The 17,970-nt window shown below is 33.7% G+C and overlaps 1 protein-coding gene across 3 annotated transcripts in view; it reads left to right on the top strand.

The window, feature by feature from the left end:
* The first annotated feature begins 1,936 nt into the window (after positions 1-1,936).
* LOC106077988 (uncharacterized) overlaps positions 1,937-17,970 on the top strand; it is a 33,327-nt gene continuing 17,293 nt past the window's right edge. The window contains exons 1-8 of one of the 3 annotated variants that reach the window (XM_056017343.1): positions 1,937-2,064; positions 6,132-6,480; positions 6,693-6,908; positions 8,162-8,273; positions 11,188-11,287; positions 13,125-13,577; positions 15,043-15,222; positions 15,746-17,086. In XM_056017343.1, coding sequence (XP_055873318.1) covers positions 6,142-6,480; positions 6,693-6,908; positions 8,162-8,273; positions 11,188-11,287; positions 13,125-13,577; positions 15,043-15,222; positions 15,746-17,086 — 2,741 coding nt within the window. In that variant the 5' untranslated portion in view covers positions 1,937-2,064; positions 6,132-6,141. Of the gene's footprint in view, positions 2,065-2,700; positions 2,930-6,131; positions 6,481-6,692; positions 6,909-8,161; positions 8,274-11,187; positions 11,288-13,124; positions 13,578-15,042; positions 15,223-15,745; positions 17,087-17,970 lie in introns of those variants that run through there. The other 2 variants (XM_056017342.1, XM_056017344.1) reach the window with 2 other exon arrangements.

Genomic DNA, 17,970 nt, shown 5'->3' with positions numbered 1-17,970 from the left:
GGGAAGATTCAACGGTTGGCGATGACTTAAAGCAGGCTAAAAAAAAATTAGTTTACATGGTAGGCATCAAACACAAATGAATGAAACGAACCTCCGACTGCTCGGAAAGAGATTGACCTCTATTGATAATCTCATTTTCTCTTTTATCGAGATATTAAATCTACTTTAATGAGTTTTACAATCTCACATAACTTGTTTGTTGACAAATGAATTACTGCCCAAGGACACCGATATATATGCCATTCACATAACAATGCTCTATGAAGAAATTAAGACTCGATTCTAAAATTTAAAAAAAATATATATAAATTACGGTTATTAAACATGTGTTACTGGCGTTCAAATTGAGTTGCATGAAAAAAATAGATTTACAAAACTATGCCTTTAGTAAAAAGAATGTAAACATAGGAGGCACACAGTGGCGTAGCTAGGGTGGGGGGAGGGGGTGGAAATTTGAAAATCACCCGGGCCCCCATTTAAGGGGGGGGGCAAATTAGTGCTTTTTTAATTAATTAAATTAAATATTACGCAAAAAGCAGCGGTCCCCAAAGATGTCAAGCACCTTGGCCCCCAAACGATGGAAATTCCTAGCTACGCCCCTGGAAGCACAACAGAGATGTGGCTGCATTGAAATGATTCAGTAAAATCCCAAAGCTGTGGTCAAAATTGGAATTATGTTTTAGCTTTTCAGTAAACATACATGGTTAACCTAGATTTAGTACGTAACAAAGTTAATGAATAAGCAAAGAAATAGACTGGATGTAGCAAATAGAGGAGACCTTTGCCTAGCCTTGGCTAACTTAAAGCTTGAAATTTCTAATATTGTCAGAGTGCAGGAGGCACAAGGTTACCATTAGCTTAATATTTTGTAGTGAATTCAGCAATAATAATATTCATATTAAAAAATAAAACTAAATTTACAATTAAACCTAAATATTCAAAATTTTAAACGGAGAGTATTCTTAGGATTTGAAAGAAAGTCTTTACAATTAATTTTTGTGTGTAATCCCTGTAAATTATTTGACATAATTTTTGCATAATGATAATATTGGCTGTTTTTGCCTTTAATTCCGAAGATTACGGCTGAGTCCAGTGTTTCACATAACTACGCAAACTCATCTGCATGCTGGCTTTTCTTTGTGTATCAAATGTTTGTCCCGCAGTTTTTGTAAGAGCTCTCGAACTGTTTCTCTCAGAGGCTATCTGCTGCCAGAGAATGCTGCGAGGTACTTTCCTCTATGCCAGTGAGAGCGAAATGGCGCCTGAATAAATCTTTATAGTGCTCACGGGGGAGGGGGGGCACCTCTGTAACTCAGTCCTCCTCAAAGCTCGTCAGTCATAGGAAAAGGAGTTCACAACAATCGCCTTTGGCATGCGGTCGTCTCCCAAGCGTGATAAGTGTTATTGACAGCATACAAATTAATAGATAGATGATATTTTGTTCAAATTTGCCTTCTCATGCTTCTTTATAACTTTTTCTTAGAGGGGGGCGCTAGCGGATTTTTTGAAAGAAAAAATTCGAAAAGGGGGCGGTAGGCCAAAAAAGGTTGAAGACCACTGCAGTCTAAATCCTAATAATTTCCAGAAAAATATCTTTACGAGATAAACTTCAATTTTATTTTTTAAAATTGTTTTTTTTTTAATAATGAGTTTGGCGACCATTGATATATTAGGCCTAGTCGGAAAAGAAGATGTAGACAGAGAAAGCCAACATAAAAGAATGGAAGGACCTGTCATTGAAAGAAATTCTATTCAAGGCAAAAGACAGAAAAAGACGGTCCAACAGGTCTAGTGAAGTGCCTCAACGGTTCAAAAGATGAATAGAAGGATATGTGAAGGTGATCTACTGTAGTGGAAAGAAACCAACACTACAGAAATTCTTTTTGGGTTATTTTTATATTCACGGTTGGGTTTTATTATAAAAACTTGAATGCACGTCGTGAATCTCTATTAGACAAAGGGTTGTCTTCCCTTGTCAACCTGTGGTGTTATTGATTTTATTATTGTAAATATTGTGAGTTCGGTTGTAATTATATCGGTAGACTCTACAAAGAAAAATCAATGGTAACTAGATTCTATATATATATTTTAAATATTTTTCTGGTTGGTCTTTGTCTCCTTATTCAGTTGGAGGATTAGTATATTCTAGACCTAGATCTATCTAATCTAAATCTAGTATTAGATCCTAGAAGTTAATTTTATTAGTGAAATTAGTGTGTGCATAGTCGCCATTTTGGATGAAAAGTTAAAATTATAAACCGCGGCATAATAATCATAATAATGATAATAAAACTAGATTCTAGGTCTATAAAAATAGTACATATTTTACTAGACTAGATCTAGATAAGTAGTAAATCTAGTTATCTAGATCTATAGTTAGTAATCTAGGATCTAGATTACACTAGTCACTAGTCATTAAATCTAGAACGTCTAGAATGGATTATTAGCCCTATCATTAGGTTCTATTCGACTATTCTATTCTAGTCTCTAGATCTAGATCATTAGATTATCATATAGACATATAGATTACTTCATATAGTCATATATTCATATATTATGACTTATGATATTGATATATGTTAGTTAGACTTATATAATATATGTTAGATTCTAATTCTAAGACATCATCATCATGCCAATCATGGCATTCATGGTCAGGATCATAATTGACATTTTTAAATCATTTTATTTATAATCATTCGTCTCTCATTTTGACTCATTAGATGGAAATCTAGTCTAGACTTAGACTCTTAGACTCTACAGTCACAGTGTCTACACTGACTACACTCTTAACTCTACTCTTAGACGTCTTAGTGACTCTAGTGACTAGTCTCTAGACCTAGAACAGGGGAGGGCAAATTATGGAACGTGGGCCACATGCAGTCCGCCGGGGTGTTTTATGCGGCCCGCCGACACCTACAGAAAACAGGTGTGCCCACATATAAAAATCCAAATATATTTAAAATAATATCTATATAAATTGTTGAAACTGTCTATTATAAAAAGTTTAAAGTAAACGAAGATATTCTTATTGGCTATACATCAATACATTCAATTCAAGATACAATATCTGATCAGTATTTATTTAATGCTATGAAGAACTGTGTTGAATGTTGGGTATGCTTGGAAGAAGAAGGCAAGTGTAAAAACTGATGGAGCTCGATCTTTGACTGAGTAAAATATTTTTTTTTTTTTTATCAAAAAATATCCTAGCCATAAACTCTAAACAGGAAAGTTTGGAAAAAGCTGCATAATGTTTCAACATACAATTGACCCCCATAACATAGTAATCGAACTTATTAGAGCTAGGAGGTGTTAACCACAGGTAGTTCCGATTTAGTAACAAAGTAATCCACTGTATCCGCTAACTTAGCATGGGCAAGGCAAATGAGAAGAATATAAAATCTCAAGGAAGAAATTGTTATGTTACTTGACTCTGAATTTGTTACCAATATTTCTAATGAAGAGTGGAAAAAAGATTTCATTTGTTTCATAATTGCTACTGCAAAGGTTTTTTTTTTGCCTATGAAATGCATGTTAAATCTTTTCAAAAAGGCTTCCTCATTTCTACAAGCAAGCAAAAGAAAACAGGTCTTGTCATTTTCCTTTGCTGAAGAGTAAAACTATTTCTAGTGAAATGATTACACTTATTTAGATCCCTTTTTTGTGCAATTTATAAAAGCAAATTTTAAGACGTTAAGAACCAGTTTTCAATACCATCAGCTCACCATTTAGCGCAGAAGCTGATTCAGCTACAGAGGACATAACTCCATGCAAAAACCACTCAGTGCTACCACAGGAGTCTTATGGGTGCCAGAAGCTGTATGTCAACACTTTAAAAAATGTGCTGCTGTTCACACTATTTGTGTACACATACATCAGTTCTTCTTCTTCGTTCTCATTTTACATGTTGGAGGGTTCAGATCAGTAATCCTATATATAAAATAAATCGAGAGGCAGTTCTCCAAAACGTTTTGGTTCTATAGGAGGGTTTTGGGGCCAGAGTCTTGTTTGGGTCTATTGATTTAGTATGCACCACTGAAGGACATTGTCAGCATTCTCTGGTAATGCTCCACAAGGGCAAGTTTCGCTCTTCCCAGCATTTAACTACCAGAACATATATTGTCCGATTCAGTGAACGAGCATTTATTTTTTTTGTGGAAACTAAAACAGTATAATTACTGGTAGATTTTGACTGACTTTAATTTGTCAGCAGTCACAAGGGTAACAACTATTAAGCTAGTTCCTCAGTTCCGTAAAAATATGCACGAGTGTAAAAAGTAGAATACTGCACATTAAGTACAACTGTATACTTGATGGGATATTGTAATATAAAAAGACAAAAGCAATTTAAAAAAAAATCGTAAAATTGATTTCAAACATTGCTAACTCTTGTTGTAATTCCTTAACGTGGAGTGTGAAAAAAAAAAAAAAAGAAACATGAATATAATACAGTGTAAATATGAATTAGAAGACATTCTACACAGTTAGCTATAGTATCTCTCTAAGTTGTATATACATATGCGGCCCGCCATTCGCAAATTTTTTAAAATGCGGCCCTCGATACAAAAAGGTTGCCCACCCCTGCTTAAATACTTAAATATTATACTCTAGATACTCTACTGAGCGCCTAAAGGTAGCACGGAAAACCAACTCCTAGATACCCCCTCCCCCCCACTGGTCCACAAATGAGACTGGACCAAAGCGCTCTGAGCATGCTATAAGCATGAAAGTAGCGCTATATAAAAGCAATAAATATAAATATATAGATTCTAGATCTATTAAAAAAAAAAGTAATGCAATTATCAGCAGACCATGAGCACAGGGGCTAGATGATGTAGACTCGTAGAGGCAGATCTACAATACTTATCAATACTACTAATACTAGCTATGACTATGAGTCAGGCATGGAGACGTAAAGCACAAATAGATCTAGATCAAAATGGAAAGATGTGCTAAGCAGGACAGGGCCCTCCATGGGCTTTTGTGCCTCTGGGATGGATGGATCCTTCACATTAGTCAATAAATTTAACCTCATGAAAAGAAATTTTAAGCTAACTGATTAAGAGAACACCTTCAACAAGTATGTTATTTGAAACCTTGAAGGTGGCTGCATATATATTTCATTAATAAGAAATGAAGACTGAAATTCTGATTTCAGGATTTTTAGGATGTATCCTTTGTAACTTTGTTCATCCAATTCTTAAGTATACCTGACAACATTAGTTGTGGAAAATAAAGGCTGCTCTATTGCTGTGCTAGCCATGACTCCTTTGTCTTTGTTTTCCATCAGCCATAGAAATAGATGACCTTTACATTATCTGCCCTATAGTTCGAAAAGTCTGTTAGTCTAGTGATACTTTATTTTTTTATTCAGGATTTAACTTGAAATGGTAGCACTGTTGCCAAGAATGTACATTTTTTATGGTCCATACTGCAAACTAGTTTACTTAGCAAATAATTTATCAATAAAATTGTTTATAACTAGATTATTTGGTTGAAACTTTTTTACTTTTAAGTGGTCCTAAGTCCTATGATATGCTTAAAATTTTTTGTGTCATCTTACAAGACATGAATGATGAGAAAAAAATTGAGAAATAGGTTTGATTGATAAAAATGCAATTGCAATATAAACAAGTGAGTAATAATGGACATTTTCATACTTTTTGCTAATGCATGCGAGAATCTACATCAAAAATAGAATATCCGCCTCATATTAAAAAAAATAACCTGATGATTATTTGGTTTTCTAAAGTACAGTTTTAATTTTTTTTCCTCAAATTTCACTGTTAAAGTTTTTTTTTTATTTAAATTATTTCTGAGTAATGCAGAATAATGCAGTATTCCCATTATGATACAAATAACTCTCATCACTATTTTGTATATTATATCATAAAAAAACAAACTATCAGCTGAAATTCAGGTATAATTTATAATATGCATAATAGATGTTCTTACATATATATATATATATATATATATATATATATGTATATATATATATATATATATATATATATATATATATGTATATATATATATATATATACAGTGATTACATGTTATTATCATTTATCTTGATGTAAATGTCAGAAATTATCATATTTTTCTATATTTATGTTATCTAAAAGTTTGTAAACTATGCCACGGGAAATCAAGACACCAAAAAGATACCAGACTGAACCAGATCAAGGAGAATATATTAGAACTGGAAAAAGAGGTAGACCAAGGCTTTTAAAAAATGCCAGTAAATATGAAGTTGCAGCTGCTAAAAAGGCAACCCAGGAAGCAACTGCTAAAAAAACTCTCTCTGAAGGAGCTACTAAAAAGACACCTTCTGAGGTGGCGAATAAAAAAGCACCCCCTGAGCCTATAATTCATTTAGATGATGATTCGGATGTTGAAATAGTGGATCAACCTTCACCACCATCCAAGAAGAAGAAAATTGATGAGGATCCTGATTGGGGATATGAAAAAAAGGTAAGCACATCTGATAAAAGTTAAAAAATTTGTCATTGTCTTCAATTTTGTGTGAAAATTTATTTTTTGAAGCTCTCTTTAAGCTTTAGAATTTTTTGGTCTTGTCTAAATTTTGTGTGAAAATTGATATTTTGATGCTCTTGATATTGGTATAAATTCAAGCGCAAGTGACCATCAATGAGATCTTTGTTAAATGGTCTTTTATTTTCTAGTCTAGTGCAGCACGATCTAAAACTAAAAATAGAGAAAAGGCAATTAAAATATCTGCAACAGCTTCGACGCCTGCATTGGTGACAGAACCGGTGAAAAAAGCAGAAGTCCCGAAGATCCCAGTGACAACTGTAGTAAAAAAGTCGCAACCAGCAACCCCATCCTCCTTTGTTGAGCTTTTCATGGAATGCAAGGATGAACCCCTTAGCCAAGCACAGGTAAATTATGTTCACAAATATTAAAAATAATTTTTTTTTTTTTTAGAGTTGTCTTCTTAGAATAAACTTTTTATCAGAGAATTCATTTTTACTTCTCGGTTAAATGATTTGATATGGTTCCAAATTAATGTTTTTGGGTTAGGACATAGTGTCTAGTTCAAGAAATATTACCTAATGTCATGAAAGAGCTCATTTTTTTATTTAAAAATATCCAGTTATTGAATCTGGGTAACTTGAGAGTAATTTTAATGATACATTTTTTTTTGTACTAAACAAAAAGACTTTAAAAAAAACATTATAATGGATTAGTGTGGCCAGGTGCCATGCCCCCTTGTAACTTTAATAAGTCTAATGAGTTTTTGTGGGAGAAGCTACAAATTATAATCCTATCATGTTGGTTAAATTAAAATTAGGAAAATCTATTGATGTGAAATAGCTTCCCTTTTTTTAATTTTAAAAATGAAAATTCAAATTTAGAAACAATATTCAACAGCATTAAAATTTAGGTCTAAAAAACATTTAAAACATAATTGCTAGCAATAGTAGGATATTGTTTCTGAGTGATTGTAAAAAATAGTGAAAAACAAAAAAGGCACTGAACTACAGATCAACCCCACTAGCTTGCAGTGATGCTGAGACCAAAGTTTACTTTCAGCACAGCCAGAGAGATAACTGGAATGAAGCTTTTAGTCAGCAGAGCTGCTTAGTCTACAGATATTGCCCATGAGTAGTGCTATCACAGGAACTGCCCAAAGTATAACTATTCTTCTCACCTACATTACTTTTCTTTAAAAAAAACCCTTGGTCTACTAGTGTCTATTATCTGTTTATGTACATTCCATTCAATACAAATATAATGTGGAATATTCTGATGATTAACTTGGACAAATGACACTTAATGTGATATATTAAACTTTCCTTTCAAAGTCTAAGCCTAATCCACCATTACTTATTTAGACTTAGACTTAGATCCTCCTGCATGTCCACTGCTCTAAAGTAATCTTTATGGCGCCAAGTTATATGAGGACGTCCCTGTTTGTGCGTTCTTCGTATTGGCCTCCATGCCATAGCAACTCTTGGTATGCATAATTCATTCTGTCAAAAGATATGTCTTACAAACCTCATGCAATGCTCCGTCACAACCTCATTAATATTTATATTTAACTAGTTTTGCTATTTTCATAGTTAATCTGAAGATTTTTGTAGTTTAACTGTTTCATTGAAATTTTCATGCTTTTCTTTTTTTAAAAAAGATTGTGTCTGCCCAAAAAGAGCAAGCCTTTTACGACATGTCTCAGACTCTTGTGAAAGCTGCTCGCGAAGGCAGGCTTATCTTCCCCCCAGGGGGCGGAGCTCAAATTCTTGGTAAGTAAAGAAATAAACTATTATTATTTTAAAAAAATATTCCATCTAAAGTATTAGGTTTGATTCTACTCACTTGAGATGTACATTTGTATGGGTCACTTTAGGTGCTAATTTTCCCATTGTTACTTTGAAATGTAAAGATCTGTCTTTTGCCAACAATTAATGACAAGTTTGTCGCCAACATAAAGGCAGTATTCTTTGTTCTACTAAAGAAGTCTCAGTTCCCCATTAAAAAGGCTCACAACATCCTTATATCTTACAAATACATCTATTTCTCTAGTATAGGGTTTGAATATCTGCTATATAGCAAACAGGGACATGACAATTCGTTCACTGACAAATCGTTCATGACTTTTTGTTCACCAGACATTTCATTCACCCGACTATTCATTCACGCGACATATCGCTCACCGACTATTCGCTCACAGACAAACTTGTTCACCAACAAATCGTTCACTGGATATTGTTAATATTATATATTCTCGCTGTGTGTTTAATTTGTTTACATTAAAGCTTTTGTTGCTATTATTTCCACAAAAAAAAATTGCTAGAGATCGGAACTAATCCAAGTTTCTTTAATTTGTTGTTGTTGTTGTTGTTGACATTTTGTTAATGAGGACAGTATGTGATACAAATTATACTTAAAAGAAAAAAGAGATCGGTGAGTCGGTGAGCGATATGTCGCGTGAACGAAATGTCAGTGAACGAATTGTCGTGGAACCATAGCAAACACGTTTTCTCTTTCCATTATATTTAGCACAACACAGGAAATTTAATGTTGTTTCAATAGATAAGTGTCCTGTATATTTAAGAATATTTCTTTAGTAGTTGATACTTAATTGATTTTGTTCAATCAAATTAGCAAGTTTGAACAGATATATTGTACATGAAGGTTTAATTATCACTGTCAAACTGTCAAAAATATATATATATTTTTTTAGGTAAAACTAAGTCCCATAACTAAAAAAAATGTAAACATTTCATAGCTTTATGGTCATGTCTAGTTACCTTATGGTAAAGGGAACATACTAGTGGCATCTTTGCAGTAGCATACAACAAATAGATTTTTTTCTTAACATGCTTAGGGATCATACCATCTAATTGAATTTTTTAAATTGAAAAAACTAAATAGATGGTTTAGATATATGAGGTCTTGGCCTGTCCCTTCTCCCTATTTGTCCTATCACTGAGCATCCAGAGACTATCCCTTTTGAAAAAATTAGCTGGCACAGATTGGGGAGCTAATCACAACATCCTGAAAAAGACCTATACCAGTTATGTAAGACCTGTACTAGAATATGGTGCCACAGCATGGGGCTCAGCAGCCCAAACCAACTTAAGAAAAATAGACAAGGTTCAAAATATTGGTCTAAGGATAATGACAGGAGCAATCAAAACAACACCCATAAGAGCTATGGAGGAAACCGCTGCCCTGATTTCTCTGGATGAAAGAAGAGAAATAAAAATCCTTTCCCTATTCACTAAATTGGAAACCTTGGAGAGGCACCCACTCAGAACAAAAATCCACAAAACTGGCACAAAAAAACGTCTCAAAAGGACCAATTTCATACAGGAATCTCTAAACCTAAAAAAGAAACACCAACTTGAAAAAATTACTCTGGAATCCTCGATACACTATAATGAATCTCCACCCTGGGACGAAAGCCCTCTTCCTACTATAAGGGACCATATTGAAAACATAAAAAGAAAATCTGATTACAGACCAACAGAGCTCAAGGAAATAGTGAACTGTTTTCTACATACCAATTACCCTAGCAATCAGTGGATCAGAGTTTACACGGATGGCTCATCCCATAAAGCCACCACAAATGGAGGAGCTGGAATACTTATCGAATGGCCAGATGGAGGAAAACTAGAAAAATCCATTGCAACTGGAGAGCATCTGACAGTCACAGAGCAGAAAGGGAAGCACAAGCACTAGCTGCTACCATGCTAGCAAATCATCCAAGTTCCCCTCACAGTCAGATTGTCTTTCTAACAGACGCGAAAACAACCCTCCAAAGCTTGCAAAACTCTGATTCCCCTTATATTAAATACCTCTGAACAGCACTTACAAAGCTCAACAACAACAGCAAAAAAACTGTTATTCAATGGATACCAGCTCACATACAACTAGCAGGAAATGAGAAGGCTGACACACTCGCCAAGAGTGGGAGAACAAACTCACAAGTAAACTCTGCACTCTATCCAGAAGAAATGAAGAAATTAATTGTAGACAAAATAAATGAGAAATGGACGAGCTCTCATCCAAATCACAAGAAAGATGACGCTTACTATAAGCTATCCCGACAAGACCAACGTATAATCTTTCGACTCAGGACCTGACACAACAGAATGCGACAACACATGTTCCGGAAGCTCAAAATTGGAACCAGTGAAATCTGCCCATGTGGAGTATCACCAGAAAATGCCGACCACGTCCTCCAAAACTGCGCTCTCTACCAAGAGGCCCGTATAAGACATTGGCCCCAAATCACCCCAATAGAAAGAAAACTATATGGAGAGCTCCCTGATTTGGAAACCACTGCGCAGTTCATCTCATGTATTGGTCTAATCATATGAACACTCCAACATAACAATGAGAACGATGAAGAAGAATGAAGAAAAAGAACTGGTCATTTAATTGTTTGTAACGTGTTGCCTATAATGTCTTTTAGTTTGGTCTGGTAAAAACTGGGTATCCCCCATTCCTTTATATTCACGTATCCCTTGTTTTGAAATCATGTATTCCTTGATTTCCTGTTTCTTATCTTAATACTAATTTATGTTTATGCAAAATGTTTATAAATCAATTTAAGATTTTAGAAGAGCTAGGTTGTGTCTAGGTATACTGTATATTAGATTAAATGTTTTGCTGCTGATTTATCTATTTTTTTTTATAATACTTTGACAGATAAACCTTTTGCCATGGTACTAGCTCCACAAACTCCTTTGTCACCATATATATTATCTATGCCAACACCAGCCAATATGCCTCCTCAGCTGAACTTTAGGTATGAGCTATGTGTCTGTCATGTAAAGCTGATTTTTATCCTTTGATCAAAATGTTTCCCCACAGGCCATTGTTTCTCTTATTCACATGTGCCAAAAACACTCTCTTGGCCTATAGCCTTGAAGCCATGGTGTACACCATTTGTGGCCAGCTCCATACATGTCACATTCAGAGAAACATTGTCTTAACAAATTAACCAACAGTCATGAAGATCTGTTTGAAATATAAAAAACTAAGGATATTTAAAACATTTTTTTTTTAACTTCGGTTTATTGTCTTGGCAGTGGTGGAGAAGTGTTTGTATAAAATAAATTATTCATAGCTCTCAAACCCTTGAAATCATTGCCTATTCATTCTCAATAATTTTGTATGTTTCCCATTAGGTTATGTTTTTTCTTTCCAAAACAAACTACATTCTTTAAAAGTAAAGATAGTTTGCTCTTTAAGCTTGATGTTTTCATATAATTTTATAAAATTATAATATTAATAATTAAAAAGCAAACAACAAACTTGAATTTCTAAATTTTAAACGAATCCATCAAAGTGGCTCAAAAGTTTGTGGACGTGTTTAATTATTGTTGTTTTTTCTTTGGCGCCTAGATAAAACCGAATGTATAAAAGATACAGCAGTTTAAATTTTTTTTTTTGGTTGCTGCATCTTGGCAAATCTCCAAAACGGACATTTTTTTTATAAAACATTTTGGCGGTCGGTTCCAGTATTTCTAATTAGTAAGTATGACTGTTTGTGATGTTATCAAATGAAGTGAGTTTAAAAAGAAAAGTTTGCCTGGACATACTATCACAAAAGTTTCAATATGTCTACGTATAGCCTAATAGAAAGAAGACAATTTTTTTTTTGTATTAATTTGAAGAACAAATATTTTCATACCACTAAGCTCAAAATCTTAAACATTTGGAAAAAAAAATTTAAATTACAGAAGCCAAGCTCCAGATACTGCTACATTGGAATCGTCATGTTAACAAAATAATAAACATTTTTTTTAACACTGCAGTGTTGTGTTTCTCTGTTGAAAAATATGAGTCTATATTACAGTTTTGTGAATTGAGAGTTCTGTATCATACCACAATAAAGCAATCATGATAGATTGTTCTTATTATAGTGATTTTAACTTTTCTGACTTATTTATTAAAAAAAAAACTTTGTGAAAAGTCTGATTGGGCTTAATAAAAAAAATATTTAAAAAATGGATACAAAATTAACTTTTATGAAACAAATCTGGGCTTCACATGTATCATTCTATTATGTAGATTTCACAAAGTTCAGCAGAAGTATGTTACCAGTGTATCATAAAGAGATTTGAAAGGATAGAGCAATGTTTTCAAGAGGTTGAGCTTATAGTTAAACCAAAATCTTAGAGCAACTTTTCTTTTTAAATCTTAATTTGTAAATGTAAGAAGCTTTATTATTCAAATGTGAGATTGTTCAAGTCTTTCTTTAATATTTTTGTTTCACCTTTAAGTAGAAAACATTTGCTTTTGGCTAATTCTATTATGCAATAGCATTTTAATAGTCTAAAACAGAATATTGTTAGATATACCAGTTATGTGCTTGTACATATCTGAATCTGCTGATTGTTGCAAAGCTGTATAGCAGGCACAGAAGTGGGAGCTCTTCCCACTTAATGTGACCCTTTTGCTTTAATTTATCAGCAGAATGCAGATACATGTCCATAGCTAAGTGGTCAAGAACTTTCTATTCATGACCAACTAGTTTTATTTTTAATATGTGATCTTCATGTACTTTTTATGTTTGTGATAGAATCGGTATTTGGTATTGGTATTATATATTCATTATTTTTTATTTTGTTCTCTTTCAGCAAACAGATTCAATTAATGTCACCTGGCAACAACACACAGTTGTCAGTCATAATAACACAGGGTCCTATAATCACATTACCTTCTTTTGAAGTGCCCTGCTTAATGCCCATCAGCCAATCTTCTTTGCTTGGCTCCAAATTTCAGATGCAGATGCTTTCTTCTGGGAACAATAATAGTCTTATTGTAAACAAGAAGCCTCTGCCTTTGAAAATATCCCAAGTCATGGGTAATGTTCAAGGATTTGATGTCTCTAGCAGCATGAATTCTGAAGTCAAGACCTGCTTTGAAGATAATGACAAGCTTGTGCCTTTGAAAATATCTGAAATCTCTGACAGTGTGAATATTACAAACAAGATACAGAAAGCTGGAGTTGGTGTGCGAAAGAGAAAAAAAGCCAAGGGAAAAGCCCTAAAATCTGATAGCGCTAACCTGACCAGATTGAACAACAGCAGGTAAGAAATGAAATATTATTATCATTAAGTTTTCTTTAAGGCAAAAGAACATGAAGCATTCTCATAATAACTTGACATTAATTTGATTTATGTTATAAACAGCCTGGGAGCAGTTTCAAACCTGCATTTGTTGGCTATGATAGTTACTTGAACATTACATGTTAAGGCAATTTTATCGAAGAAGGGGCACACATTTAGTTTCAAATCTGCATTTTTTGATACTTACTGAAACTTTATTACATAAAAATACTTATTTGAAGCTTTGTTCCAGTCAACAAATTTTAGTTGAGTCCACTATTTTATTAGGCTTTTTTAAATGTATATATTTATATAGATTTATATAGATTTAATTAAGATTTTATAAAGAGTTCAATTTGTCACAGTTCTGTGTGGAATATCCTTAGATCTTTAACAAAAATCCTGGCCTCTTATTAAAGTACTCAAAAAATATCTGACTCAATTTGTCACTAGTACATATAATACATATTAAATCTTATAAGCAAAGAAAGTAAAACCTTTTGGTAAGAAAAAGGCTATGTGCACATAAGGCCATGGTTGAGACTACCAAGGCCTGAACAAGCTGTTGTAGAATAGTGCAAGATGAGCCATTGTCTTATTGGTTCTTACTTTTCACGGTTCAGGCCAAACTTTTAAACGCATAATGCCCCTGCTGCAGGGAGGAAGAAGAAACTGTGTCTCACTTTCTTTTTGAGGACTTGAGCCCCTCATGCCCTCATTCACTTGTGGTTCAATGAGGGTGCTAATAAATGAGAGTTCATCAAGTCAATATTAAAAAGAATTCATGATTAAAACTACCTGATTCAGTACAGGGAAAGAAAATTTAAAAAAAAAACGGGAAGAGAGATTTGAGAATCTGGTTGGAAATGTGATATTTAACTAAACTAACTCTTTGTCACTACATGCATCAAACTTTTTATTTTTTTCTCGAAACATTTTTTTATGATTAAAATAGTGCTATGTGAAAATGTATTCCCATAAAGACCATGCGATCTACAGGGCAGATGATGTAAACGTCATCTGTTTTTATGGCTCAGGGTTAACAAGGGTGTCATGTGGTCACCACAACGACCAACTGCCTTTAATTTTCTCCAACCATTGTCAGGTACCCATTAGAGCTGGGTGGATTCAGTGGCGCCCAAAGATCCAAAAATTAAAAAATCCCAATCTACACAAGGATTCAAACCCAGGACCCCATTTTTTTTTCAGAAGCCAAGCATTTTACCTCTCAGCCACAGCGTCTCAATATATTAATAAGCCATAATTAAATGCATGTTATATTGTGATCATTTTAGGAAATTCTCAATTTTACTATCATATAATATAAAATCACAACACTTTTTACCTTATTGAAAGCAATAGCTTTAAGACCAGTCTGAAATGTACTTAGAAGTGTAAATAATAAAAATGAATTGACCACTTCTAAGATTGCCAACTCTACTTTCAGGAAAGTAGCGTCATCATCTACGTCAGTTCAACAAATCAAGGTGCCCCTTACCAGGTCTAGAGGTAGCATCTCCCAGAGTTATAAAAAGAACAATGGAAAAAAACAAGAGATAGCTCAGAAAAAGAAACATGTCAGGACAAAGCCGAAATCAACTTTGAGTCTCACAAAAATGAAAATCAGGTAAAAATACTCCTTCATGGTTACCTGAAGTTTTTTTGGGAAAGTGGTTGGAAAGGACATCCATTGGTCTCAGTTATTTTGACATCACTGTTTTATTTTTCCTCATAAACAAATACGTCAATGATTTTCTCTTTTGCTGAAATTCATTATAATAAGAGAAGGGATTCCAACTTTAAAAAAAAAATGAAATATTGGGGTTTTAAGATAAAACAAAAATTCTAAAAAAAATTCTTTAAAAATATTGGTGGCGCTTCATTTAAAATAAAAAGATTTCTTCCCACTTCCTCTCTCTCCTTTCTTTTCCCTCATACTGGTATCACTATAAAATAGACTTTTTTGTTCTTTAATATTGAATATGTATTTATAAACTTAAATAATAAAAAGGACATAGTAGTTATGAAATGACAATATTGGGGGTTAATTTTCTCCTTATGAAATAGAAGGGTCAAAGCTGCTGTAATAGATAAAGATGTCTCTTTCAACTTTTCCAGAGACTTTCAGATTTCTTTCAATTTATTTTCAGATCATCTTCCACCAAGCAAGAATTGCGTTGGCTAAGAGGAAGAACAAGCCAGTTTGAAAAATATGCTGCCTTCATGGAAAAGAAAGTTAAGCGACGGAAGGAGAAAGACATCATAAAGAGATTAATAGAGGAAAGGGCCAGGAAAAGTGAAGAGAATGTAGAGGAAGAGCAGATGGAGACTTTTAAGACCACAGAGTTTTTAATAGAATATGGGATCAAAGGTCGTCCAAAAAAAATCATGATAGAGGGAGAGACAGACAGTATTGAGAGTGTGGTGGAATCTTTCACAGAAAAAAGGTCAAGGGGCCGTTCAGAAGAGATTGATACAAGCTGGACTGAGAGTGCAGATGAGTCTTTCACAGAGAAAAGGTCCAAGGGCCGTCCAAAGAAAGTGATAGAAATAGAGACAAACACAACTGAAAATGAGGAGGAGTCTTTCATAGAAAAAAGGTCTAGAGGCCGGTGGAAGAATGTTAGTGAAGATATAGAGACAGGCTCAACTGTGGTTGCGGAGGAGACTTCCATCAAGAAAAGGTCTAAAGGCCGCCCAAAGAAAGTGACAGTGTTGAGACAGAAGGAGAAAATAATTAAGAGATTGAGAAAGACTAAGTCCACAGGAGATCTCAAGAAAGTCCCATGGGACACGGGGAAGACAATAAAAGATAGTGAACAATTTTTGAAAGAGAAATTGGCAAATGGTTGTTTAAAAAACCTATATGTAGAGCTAAATAAATTAGAGACATCAGCAACTCAGAGTGTCGATGAGGCATTCAGTGGGAAAATGCCCAAAGGCTGTCCTAAAAAGGCCAACTTTGAGAAAGATACCACTGCAAATGATAAGATTTTGAATGAGAATTTGGCTAAAGGTTGTCTGAAGAAAGCTTATGTAGAGATAGAGAAATTAGTGATGGAGAATGTAGAAGAGTTTATGATAGAGGAAATTATGGAAGAATCCAAGACAGACCCTGTTCAGAAAGCAAAGAACTGTTTGAATGGAGTAATGGAAGAGGTAGACCAAGGCACCACACTAAGGGAAAGAAAGTTTTTTTATGAGAAAATACCATCAAAAATAATAGAAGAATCTGGGGTTAGCACCACTAAAGAGGGAAAGTGCAGTTTGATAGAGAATGAAGCTGTGGAAAAGAGAAAAAAAGTCTCCTCTAAAAGGGAAAAAAAGTTTTTCTATGATAAATTTATGGAAGAATCAAAGGTAGGCATCAATAATAAAGGAGAGAACAGTTTAACAGAGAAGGAAGCTATGGAAGACAGCGGCATCACTGAAAGGGAAAGGAAGTTTTTTCATAAGAAAATACCATGTGATCATCCCGAGAGAGTTGAGAGGTAATGTCGTTAGCACATGTATGTTAAGTCTTTTTGTTTAAGGTACAGATTGCTGCAAGACTACTTGGCTGAAAAAAGGAAAAGTACTAGCTTTGAATCACTGATCTGGCATGCTAGAATGTATTTGTAGGATTATAAAACATCCTCAATACTCATTTTGTAATGGATAGCTACTCTTGTGAATACCATTGACTTAATGACTTAGTAGTATTTCTTATATTGTTTACCTTAATATTCACTGCTTTGAACAAAAACCTGGAATGTATCCAAGGAAAGTCAAATGCATTTTTTTTTCTATGCTTAACACTGTACTGTGAGTTAGAAAAAGATTATCTTTTAACTTAGCTACCTCTTCCTGTTCAATACATACCATACTTTGATGAAGCATGTTCTCTTGTTACCTAATTAATTCTTTTCAAAGTTGACAATGAAGATGTTGTTACAGTTTTTCATTTAAAAAAAAAGGGAAAACTAAAGGAATAGAATGAAATATTTCTGCCACCATTTTTTTTTCCTTTAAAAAAACAACAACAGTTGAGTAAGTCATTTTGTGATATGTTTATGCCTAATTTGCTTGAAAACAGGAAACAAATAATCAAATGTACACAATGAGTACATTACTGATATTGTTTTAAGTAGCATTACTTCATGCTTTAAGCATCAGTCAACACTTAAGAAGTTTAAACTTAGTAGGAAAAAAAGAAAGACAAAATTACAAGACTAACAAGTTTGTGGATTTCCACGATTGTCCCTGCCCATCAAAATGTTGTTGACAAAAAGAAGAGGAACATGAATACATATATTGGCACATTTATCTAGCTATTTATCTATTTCTAATCTCTCATATAAATATTCTATCATTATTAATCTACATGAATAATAAA

Source organism: Biomphalaria glabrata, chromosome 18 (genome assembly GCF_947242115.1).
Source record: "Biomphalaria glabrata chromosome 18, xgBioGlab47.1, whole genome shotgun sequence".
In the NCBI taxonomy this organism is placed as follows: domain Eukaryota; kingdom Metazoa; phylum Mollusca; class Gastropoda; family Planorbidae; genus Biomphalaria; species Biomphalaria glabrata.
This window is presented reverse-complemented; position numbering and strand designations above follow the sequence as displayed.